Source organism: Pteropus medius, unplaced genomic scaffold (assembly GCF_902729225.1).
Source record: "Pteropus medius unplaced genomic scaffold, Ma_sr-lr_union100, whole genome shotgun sequence".
NCBI classification, from domain to species: domain Eukaryota; kingdom Metazoa; phylum Chordata; class Mammalia; order Chiroptera; family Pteropodidae; genus Pteropus; species Pteropus medius.
This window is the reverse complement of record NW_024355205.1, coordinates 26,463,990-26,475,665: the sequence shown is the minus strand read 5'-3', so window position 1 is coordinate 26,475,665 and position 11,676 is coordinate 26,463,990. Positions and strand designations below refer to the sequence as shown.

General features: G+C 36.7%; 1 protein-coding gene across 1 annotated transcript in view; it reads left to right on the top strand.

Moving 5' to 3' along the window:
- Positions 1–208: 208 nt before the first annotated feature.
- Positions 209–11,676, top strand: part of CYYR1 (cysteine and tyrosine rich 1) — a 93,031-nt gene continuing 81,563 nt past the window's right edge. Inside the window, exons 1-2 of the mRNA XM_039857465.1 lie at positions 209–562; positions 5,761–5,863. Of these exons, the coding sequence (XP_039713399.1) occupies positions 490–562; positions 5,761–5,863 (176 nt within the window). The 5' untranslated portion in view covers positions 209–489. The remainder of the gene's footprint in view (positions 563–5,760; positions 5,864–11,676) is intronic.

The window sequence follows — 11,676 nt, the reverse complement described above, 5'->3', positions numbered from 1 at the left end:
GGGAAAAAAAATGAAGTTCAGAACAAGGCAATAAAGGAGCTTGCTAAACTCCATAGCAAAGTGACTTCAGAAGAGGGACACCCAGATGACTCTCTAGAAGGAAGAACTGGAGCGTGGGGAGGAGTCGGGGCCACTCCCGCCCCCAGCCCACGTCGGTGCCACCAGCAGAGAAGAAATGTGAGGCCGGGTGGCCCAGGACTCAGGAGTGGCCGCCTTGCCCGGCACCGCCAAGCGCCACCAAGAGAGACAAAGAGACTTCGGCCCGAGCGTGGCCGGCACCAGGCCGCCCGGGGTCCCCTCGCAGGCTCCCGGGGCAATGGCCGGGTCTCCGCGCGACTCCCCTCTTGGGAGCGCTGCTCTCGCCATCTGACCGCCCTCCATCCCCTGCATTCCCTTCCCTTTCCGGACTCTCCTTTCGCTCCCAGTCCTCGCTCTAGTCTCACTGTCCGTCCGTCTGTCGTGGCGCCCAACCTCCGGCCACCGGCTTGGATGGACGCGCGGAGGCTGCGCGTGTGTCCAGGGGTCTTGCTTCCGAAATTGGTCCTGCTCTTTGTCTACGCAGGTCAGTGACTTGGGGCGGCGGCAGAGGGGAATGGGACTTGGGGCTGCGCTTGGGTAACGCTCAGGGCGGCGCGTTTCGGGCGGGATGCACCGGGACCTTTGTGGAGACGCAAAGATAATGGGGTCCCGCAGGGACAGTAACTCTCGGCTCGACCTCCGCGCGGTTTTGTTCAGTCCCTTTCCTTTAACGTTTCCTTTCCTTTTCTTCTCTTTTCCTTTTTCTTTCTCTTTCTGAAACCTTTAGGGGATTTTAAACCCTGGATATACAATCATATACAACCATATCCATGACTCAGGACTCTGGGCATGACGGCAGAAGCTAGGGAGAGTGAGGAACGCGTTTTCACAAAGCACCTGAAATTTAGAGATATTGCTGAAGTTTTAACATAAACCAATGGGGTGACCTTTCCATTTCAGTATAGGCCAACAGGCCACTCACTGCACATTTTGAATATTCCAGTGGTTCTTTTTTGGAAATAAAAAAGCCTTAGACTTTTGTTTTTATCCTGCAGAAGATGATTCTCAAGTGTGGTAGACTGGGCAATTGGACTCTTTGAGGCCAAACATAAGGTTTTTGAGAAGCATAAACTGGAGTCTAATCCGTTTTTGTTGATTTCGTTAAGCACTCGAAATCTCATCCTTTTTTCCTAATTACCCCTGCTGAGAATTGCTAATAATTGATGAAGCAAGCAGTTTTCTTGTTTTGTGATTGATATAGAGCTCAATGATACGGCCTTCCATTGGTTATTCATGTATAAAGTTAATTACACCAGTGGTTTTGCATCTGTTTCTTCTTCATAAAACAAGCTAAAAGTGAAGCTCTCTGCAAAAATGTTTTCATGTCTCTAATTTCCTATAACAATACTAAAAAACCCATGACCCTGCAACACTAAATTTATATACAGTACTGCGATTTACCTTTTGATATTTATAAAGATATTACAACTGAAATGAAGATGTTCTTCAACACTGTTATCTGAACATCAAAAGGACTGACTTTCTTTTTGGATATAACCAGAAATGAGCCACAATAACGTCTATGGAAATTTTCAATCTGTTTATTAAAATGAAAATTAGTGCTTTCTATAAGTTATTTTAAAGATATGTTATTGTAGGGAAATGCTGACTTTCAAATGCAGAAATTCATAAAAGTAGGAAAAATACTTCCTATTTAATGAAGAGAATCAATATTCTAATCTGTTGACACTTATTCTTTTTACTTAAATCGTAAAAGGTTTCAGAACTTCAGGGACCAACAGAATCAATTATATTAATATTAGTTTTATATTAAAATCTCATTATTGATTTATTTGAAGCAATAATTCTTTCTGCCACCTCTGTTTATCAAAAGAATACAAAAATAAGAAAACAGAACACAGCAAATAAAAACTTCAATACCCTCACTTGCCCTTACTCAATCACATCATAGAACAACTTTTCCTTATTCTTCTATTTTATTCCATATGGTAAGTGGAAAGCTTCTAATTTGCGTACTTTTCCTTCCCTTCCTCTTCTTTCTCCAGTGCTAGATGCACAACCTCTTGAGTTCAGGAAACCCACAAAGCTGACCAGCCTCAAAGTTGGTTAGTTTAGAAACTTTTCTCTCCATTCATTCTTCTCTCCTCCCGCATCCCTCCTTGGGAAGCTACAAAGTAACATAATCACAAGCCAATTATGCTAGGTTGACTCACTGTCTTTGATTAAAAAATGTTTAGCTAATGTGTTCTTTGGTGTTAATTCTTGAACCCTTTATTTCAGAGGTCTTTTTATGCTTGCCATATTCATTCAACTAATATTGACTGACTGAGATATGATGAGTGATATACAGAACGGAAGCCACGCTCTGAGTCTTTTCCTGGAGGTAGTAGAGTGCTCCCTTTAATGTATAAAAGGCTATGTCATAGTATAGGAATAATCTATACCTATATCTACATGCTCAGTGGAGGGGACCTTATTGCTGGCTTAGGAACGTAAGCTCCATGAAGATGATGTCTGTTTTGCTCATCATAATAGTATCAGAGACTAACAAAACACCTGGCCCATAAATGGAGCTCAGTAAATATCTGCTCAGAAAAAATGAGTTGAGGATTTTTAGGAACTAGACCTATGAAGGATAGGGAAGCCTTGGACAGAAGAAATGGAGTAGGACATAGTGTGAGCAAAGGTAAAAATCATGAGATGTGTATACGTAAAAATAGATAATTCAATTTGTTTGGAACTGAGAGAGACAGTTGGAAGTGAGGATTGGGGTGAGATGGGGGAACAATTCAGAAAAAAAAAATAGTTCAGACACCCCATTAAGTGAATTGCCAGCCCTAATGCGACAAAGACCTAAGTAGATATTCTGTCCATAACCTGAATTATTTTCACCAAAGCAAATGTATTAAATTCACATTTCATTTCTTAAAGAAATAAGAGCAATGTTTCTTTTATCTGAAGCACCATGCTGTACTGTGGAGTCACTTTGGGAAAGAGACCCAATGAAATGTTTATATTATTATCCAGTCTTGCTGCAGGCTACAGAAATAGGATTTGGCCAAGGTTTTGCCTTCCTGGCTCAGCTAGTGACTTCTGTCCTCTCCTTTTCCTTCCTCTCTTATCCTTAGCTTATAAGAACATTTCTGAGCAAGTGTTTGGAGCCAGATGATGCTTTTTGTGTACTACGTATTCTTTAAGGTGGGGTGGAGGTAGGGAAACTTCTTCTAGATTATGCTTTTAATTAAAGTCGTTGAAGAAAGTTTGCATGAGCTAATTTTCAAGGATATTAACTTAAATCTTAGAAGTAAAGTTATTTATTTTCTGAAGACAATTGGAATGTCCCATTCTTTTGCAAGGGAGAAAACACTCCTGCATTTGTCCAAACTCTAATTTTCATAAAATTATTCTCAAATAAACTGGAGAAAACAACCAAAATAAGCTTTGAGGTGTGGTCAAAAACTGTTTGGAAATGTTGTGCTTGTGAATATATTTGCCATACTATTTAATCTGCCCTTTTCAGTCATTTAATTCTGGGAAGTAGACAAAAGCTCTGGAAAATGCCATAAAAAATAATGAACAATGTGTGACATGATCTAGATGTTTGCTGCAGGTAAACTCTAGCTTCTTGGCTATGAGATTTTAGGCTTGGTTTCCTGTAACATTGGCTCAAAATATTTCGATAACACCATGTGTTTATAATAACAATAATAATTGGACTAAAATAGTAGTAATTGAATCTTTGATATTCATGGAGCATTTAATAAGATAGCACTGTTCTGGGCATCATTTAAAACACACTTCATGAAGCTACTTACACATTGGTTGTCCTGCTTCCACAGAATAAGTGGGGACATTAGCTCTCCCACTATCTGAATGGCTTTTAATGGCTTTTAAGAGCATGAAGTAAACATTCCTGCTAAATGCTTGAGATAACTGACCAGTTTAAATATTTGAATTAATTAAACAGCATGAAAAATGAAAGCTATAGCTATTCAGTGGGGAAAATGATAAAAATAAATTGCCTGAAAAAGTGTAATGTGCTCGGCAAAAAGCATACACTGTCAGTAAATCATTAGATTGTGTTTCTGTCATCAAAAATTTATTTTCCCCCTCTTTTTTTTAATTCCCACCCCCCCTTCCACTCCTGACCCATGGATGTTGCCGTTTCCCCTTACGAACTGGATCTCTGAAGGCACCCGGGGCCTTGGGCCTGGGGTCTGGGGCCTGGCACACCTGGGGCATAGTCTGTGGCTCCACCTGGGGCACGAACCTATAAAGCAGATATGCTAACCACTACACTATGGAGCCACCCCTTTCTGTCATCAAAATTTACAAGTAGATTTAAATAGATTACTGCACCTTACACAGGTAATTATTTTCCCCTCTCACTTCTTTTTATCACATCCCAGAAGAAAACATTAAGGTTTGTTCATTTATGAGGTAGAAATAAAACTGAAGGAAAGAGAATATGAACTTTTTCACTTGTTTCAAAAAGGCCCTGCATTATTGATAAAGGTGAATGAACTTTGCTACTTTTTGATGGCATCGTTTTATAAAAAAATAATATTGGCACAGAGATGATTTAAAAGCAAAATCTAAATTTTCCTTTCTAGATAAATCAATTTCATGGACATGTAGATATAAATATAACATATTGTACTTTTGTTATGACTTTAGCAAGGAAGCAAAAGACATATAATTTAGATAATAGTTGATTTTACTTTCAGAGATTGAGTTGGAAATGACTTATTTTGTGATTCTTGAACATGTAACTTAAATTAGCAGATTATACTTAATATATTCCTAATCATGTACATATCCATTATAATTTATACCACTCATTATAACTAAATGGTAACCTTAATTTATTAAACATAAACTATTTAGGTATAATAAAGAATTTTTAAAAGCCAGGGTAATTTTTATTTAATATTTTTGGTATAATTTTCTTTTCCAAAACGTATGGGAAAAAGACAGCAATTTGGTTTTGTTAGCTCCAACATAGCCTTTTTTAATCAGAAAATACTTTTCCCCCTTCACATAGTTCTGTTTCATAGCTTATTGATTCTTAAATTTGATAGTAAATAAACTCTTAAATAATCACAAGTTACTTATCTAGGGAAACTTCTTATCTTCCATCCAAATGGATTGACAGGTTATACAGACTCATTTGTGTTATCATATGCAGGCAAACTGATCATGAAGGTAAAAAAATGGTGGAGAAAGAATAGCATATAATGCATTGTCATGAAAAAAATACATTATTTTAAAATTATCTCTAGTTGACATTATTCATGTCAATAACACTTTCTATTAAAAGAAGTTAATTGAGAGTAATACCTTAAAGTCAAAAGACTTTATCATTTAAAAGTTATTATAAGAACTCACTGATGAATTGAACGACTGATTAGTTGAGTTATTCATTTCTCCCTTCACTGTCTCATTCAACTCTGGTTACCAATTATAGCGCTTGCTGCCGGAGAGTCTAAGAATGGTCTTTGCCTTTTTTAGCTATAATAATTTAAATATTTTCTATGTCTAACAGGGAAGGAAGACTAGTTTAGATGTTTGCAAATGTTTTAGAGTTCTGAGTACATAAAATGAAAAATCTAAATGCACTAAACAGTGGTCATTGACCAGGGAAGATATGAAATGGAATGATTTTTCATGAAGCTGTGATTTCAGAACTGTAACTGTACATATATGGTTTTCATTTTGTAGACGATTGCCTTGCTCAGTGTGACAAAGACTGCAGGTCTTACTGCTGTGATGGGACCACACCTTACTGTTGCTCCTACTATGCCTATATTGGGAACATCCTCTCGTGAGTATTGGCCAAACTTGGCAATATCGATTCTCTTTCTCTTGCCTAGTTATGTTTTCAGAAGGTACTAAGTTATAAATATAGGCAAGAAATTTTAAGAGTGGCTGTTGACATAGAATCTTTACTGGAGATAGTAAATACTCATCACTATCTAATACATTAAATTATTTGACAAAATCTTCAAATCAATATACAAAATAAGATATTCTTTTATTGCTTAATTTGTTTTATAATAATGTTTTAAGTAGCCCATATTCATATTATTGATCTTTTTTTAACATTTTAAATTATGTATTTGTCTGCTTTATTTGATTTATAAGTTAGAATTTGTCATTTAATTACAACCAGTTTATTTTGCCATGTATGTATCTGTCTAACTCATCCAGTAGATATCAGGGAAAAGAGACATTAAGAATAAAAAAACAGGTAAGATATGAAATGTCAATTTTCTATACAATGCAAATAAAGCAACTTCAGGAAACAAGTGTAGAACCTAAGGTTGGCTAGGCATCAACAATGTAAAGTAATAACCAACTACAAAAAGCAGTGAGACATACACACTTAGAATGTGTTAAGCATTTCTCCATAACAAATTAAAAGTTTATTTTAAAGATGCTACTGGGCAAAGGGAAATGGAGAAGCAGGAACTGCCTTCAGGGTTGCATGTCTATAAAGTATACAAATCTTCGTTCCTCTATGAAACCTTCAAGTTGAGAAATTAAATGTAGAGAATTGGGAACATAAGAATTTTCTATATCAGAATCATCTGGGACTTTCAGCTAGTAGCAAGAGTCTCGACTCTGTTCTTCTTAGTTTTTATTTTTCAAGTGAACATCAGATGATTTGGGAGCTATCCTGTTGTGGCTTAACTCATGCCCTATGAAGGCTTAAGTGGAACCAGGGAAGATTAAGCACTAAAGGGTGTCCACTGAGATGTCTTATAGCTCATTCTCTGTTTCCTGAGAATAGAAAACCTAGTAGAACATAAACTTCTAGAATCAAAGTTGAGGTTGATATTAGAGATCATGTCTCTCTGAATAAAACCAAAAAGAATGAGACTTCAGGATAGTCTTGAAGACCATCATGACTATGTAAGAAATATCAGGCTCTAAGAATAGAACTTAAGCATTCTTTGAAATGCAAATAAGCTTTAAATAAAATGTTTGAAATTTTTCTCATGGAAGATGTGGTAGGAATGAGACGAAATCTTTTCCATACATTAGAGAATAGTCAGAATGATATTTATAGGAATTAATCAGCTCAGAATACCCTAATTATAAATATATAATGATATTTCGCATTTGTGTATCACTTCACACTTTTGAAGTAATTTAAAATACGTTATGACTAAATTCCAATTTTATTTCAAGTGGTCTCCACATGCCAGATACTGCTGGTCAAGGTAGATGTGCGTGGGGGCCCAGCAAGTGGTGTAGATTTAAATAAACTGGCATCACAGTGATTTTATGATTCCATGGTCCTCTGGCTCCTTGCTTGTTTCTCTGTCCACTAACTACATCATGGTGTGCATTGTGCCATTATTTCTCACCTTATAGCTGCCTCCACCCTGGCAAATATATATAGAAGACATAATTACTTATTAATTGGAATACTTAAAAATTTAAATTTACAGGTGTGCCTTATATGTTTTACATTTGCAATCAGATTTACATTTTTATGGTACATATTCTAAATCTTTAAATAATTTCACCACTTGGTTAAAGTAAGGAATTCGTTGAGTTGACATATATTTTATGGGTTATTAGGACCTTGTACTTGTAATATTTGAAAAAAAGAATTGTGTTTATTCTAGGAAATAAACACAGATGGTATTATATTTCAGGCAGTTAAAACTGAATTTTCTGTTCAAAATAGAAACCACTAAGTAAATCTCTTGCTAAACAATTCTTAGGGAAAAAAGGAGGGTGGGGGGTGGACTTTAATGTGTTTTCCCTTCTGGATAAAGGAGAATATGTTTTCAGGATATCCAGTTATTGTTTAAGATTTGAAAAGAGTTCTTAACTCCACCCAAAACTTTTTTTAAAAAGTTGTTTGAGGGGGTTGAGAGAAAATCATTCCAAGAATGCTTATAAAAGTTCTTTCATGCACATATTTTCAAATGTTGCTATTTTGGAACTCATAAACTATGCTTTCTCTCTTTCAAGCATCCAGGCACATTTTTAGTAAAATAATTTTAATCATCTTAAAAAGTTAAATTTTCGTGGTTATCAGAAAAGTAATAAGGAAGAAAGCAATAAACATAATGGAATGTTATATATCCTAAATGAACAATTTTATAAATTGGTTATAATTTGCTTTCTATTCATTCTGTTTAGAAACAGAAGATATCCAGGCTGAGTTTAAAATGAGCTAAAAAGAGTACAAAATACAATTTGGGTCATTCTAGACTATAAATGGTAAGGTAAGGTACACTTGATCCTGGTTGCTGAGGTCTCTCCCTAGTTACCATCTAAAATAATCAGAGTGCACATGTTTAACCCTTAATGTTGTTTACTTCAACACAATTAAACAGAATTTTGTTTTCTCCTTTTTGTTTTGCAAAGTAACCATTAAGAATCATTTTGGAGAGTTCACAAGAGCTAACTTTCAATTTACCTTTCAGTAGAAAAGTCTTATTTTACTGAGGTCCCTCCTTTTTTGATATTTTACCTGAATATGAGTTAATTTTGACAAATAAATTCAGATTCTCCCATCCTTTTTTTTTTCCTTTTCTGCTTAGAAATTTTAAAATGTACTTGTGTCTCATGAAAATATTAAAAATTAAACTTTTAAAATAGTGTATCTACCTTTTTAAATTGAGATATAATTGACATACTTATATTAGTTTCAGGTGTACAAGGTAATGATTTGATATTTGTACTGCAGTAGGTCTGTTTAATTTAAGTCCATTTAAAATAGCACATGTATTTTTGATTGTTATGGTCACAGATGATAACTTCGATATAGAAAACTAATAAACAGTATCATTTTCCAGAATTTAAGAATAATTTTACAGAAGTCAGTGTATACTATGCAATCAATTATTTACAAACACATATGGAGTGCCCATAACTAGGGCAGTATGGAACTAGATCTTGAGATCCAAAGATAAATAAGTGATATCCCCTGACCTCTAGGATCTCACAATCTAATTAGAGAAGAGAATGTATACAAATAATCCTAATTCAATGAACTAATCTATGAAGTGTTATTGGAGGGCGGGAAGAGTAAAAACAGCTACATATTGTGTGTGTGTGTGTGTGTGTGTGTGTGTGTAGAAAGAAATGTTTAGAGAAAGCCTCATAAACATTTGAACAGAGTTTTGAAGGAAGAGTAGATATTTACATAAGTGGCCACTGAAGAATAGAAGCACACTCCAAATAGAGAGAGTCTTTCTTACAAAGGCAAAGATATAAGAAAGGAATTGATCATGTTATTCATTGTTGCTAGGGAGGTAAGGATAAATTTTAGATACAACATGCAAATAAGTAGGTAAAACAGAAGATGAGCCCTTACTTTTGCATACTTTTATTGGTAGATTACATACATTTATTGGTCATGCCTAACGCAACTGAAACAAAATAATTTATTATTTTCCTGGAAACAAGACAGCTGGTTTTATATAGAAAGGACACATTCTTAGACACCACTGAAACAAGGGACAAAAGTGACGAGGTGCCAAATGATGATGATTATTTTTTTTATTCCATAGAGAAAAGATTTGGAATAAACACTTTGAGATATTACACTATATAGAACCTTTTATGCAGAATATGTGACCTTGAAATTTTTTCTACGGTTTTGACATTTTCGATCACAAGGGTAGGAGCCTCACTATGTTTGGAAATGAGAATTGGGCCAATTCAAGAAGTAGACAATTTCTCATCAAATTGATTCTAAAACATTTCATTCAGCCACTCTTCTCCATGGAAGATAAACATCTGTGATGATTATGAAAAGGGATATTTCAGTTTTTGCTGCTGATGAAATTGAATTGACATTCCCTGGGGAGAGAATCCAATGTAAAGATGTGGTTTTTAGAGCAGCCTTTAGAATTGGTAGAATTCAAGGGAATAGAGGATTTAGTTGAGTCTAATTACTGTTAGACTTTACTGAAAATGAAAGCAAGCTGTTATGAGTAAGAGAATAATTGTATAATATTGAATATGAACCAATAATGACTGGGTGGGACATAGTGAGCCAGATGATAAGATGTAAGGTTGACTCTGAAATAGAATTTTGCTTTTCCAGTTTGCTTTTATAAAATGTAGATCTGTCTAAGGATTCTTCAGAGCTCCATCTGGCCAAAATAAAATCCCCGCAGGGAAAAATCAAGAGAGAGAACTAATAATGGAGATCCTGGTGGGATTAAGTTTCTTTTCTTCTCAATGAAATGTGAAAGATGTATTGCCCACAGTTTTGCAAAGACAGCTTACAAATATCACAACTGTGATTTTAGAGCAATGTTATGCATGAAAGCAAAACTGAGTTAAAAGATAAAGGTTTCATATTTTCAAATGGTATTTGAGGTCTTATGCTCATTAAGTAGCTTAGCATTGTGAATAAAACACATGAGACTATTCAAATACTGACAGAAACATAATGCATTTCGAAAGGCCTTTGGCAATGATAAAAACACTTAAATTAATTAAATTTGGGACTCCCAGTAAAGATGGCAGGGTAGGTAAACTCTATGTTCACCTCCTCCCGCAACCACCTCAAAATTACAGCTAACCTATAGAACAACCATCACTGAGAATCACCTGAAGTCTAGCTGAACAGAAGTCTTATAACTAAACATATACAGAAGAAGGCACCTCGAGACTCCCAGGAGGGGCAGAGATGTGGAATCAGTTGGTCCCACACCCATGTGTGGCGGTTAAAAGTCAGGAGGAATATCGCATCTGCAGCAAGGAGAAGTAAGGGGTTCCAGCTACACATGAGGATCCTCAGCCCAAGGTTCCAGTGCCAGGAAGAAAAATCCTTATAACTTCTGGCTGTGAAAAACAGCAGAGATTGTGGCTAACTGAGACAGAAGGCTGAGAGAGCCAGAGACATTTCTCTTAAAGGGTCTGTGCATGGACTTCCATGCCTATGGACTTACTTGCTCTGAACTCCAGTGTTGAGACAGAAGCTTGAAAGTTCTGAATGACATACGTGGAGGAACTGAGTTGTCTGGCTTCGGAGCGCAAGCTAGAGGGGCAGCTCTTTTCCAGATAGAAATGCTGGCAGAGGCCGTTGTTCCTTTGTTGACCCCTCCCCCAACCCAACTGCTTATGCAGGTGGCTACCACATCTGAGTCTCCACCAACCTAGCTAACACTGTTCAACCCACCTTGGTGATTCCCTGAGACCACCCAACTCAAATTTCGGGCCCACTCAAGCCACTTTCAGTGGCTTTTCTATACAAATGGCCTGTCTTGGCTCATTCTGCAGATTTTCATAAAAGTTCTCAAAGATTCACAAACACTAAACAAGCAGCATCTAGCCTCATGATACCCTATACCTCTTGCTAAGCAGCCTCAAGCCCAGCTATAGTGGCAGCCAGCCTCAGTTTGCAACTCAGCCTATCCCAGGTGCCTCTAAGACCAGCACAACTGGTAACCATCTGCAGATCACTTTGTAAATCAGACGAAGTTGTCCTGAGCAGGGCATAGGCAGCAGCTGACTTTGGCTTGCACCAGAGCCCCTGCCAAGAAACCCCAGAACCAATACAGCCCGTGGCTAGCTTTAGACCACATTGAAGCACCACCCAACTACCTCCACAAATGACACACCGAAACAGAAGATTTGGCAGGCACCAGAGCCCTGCTA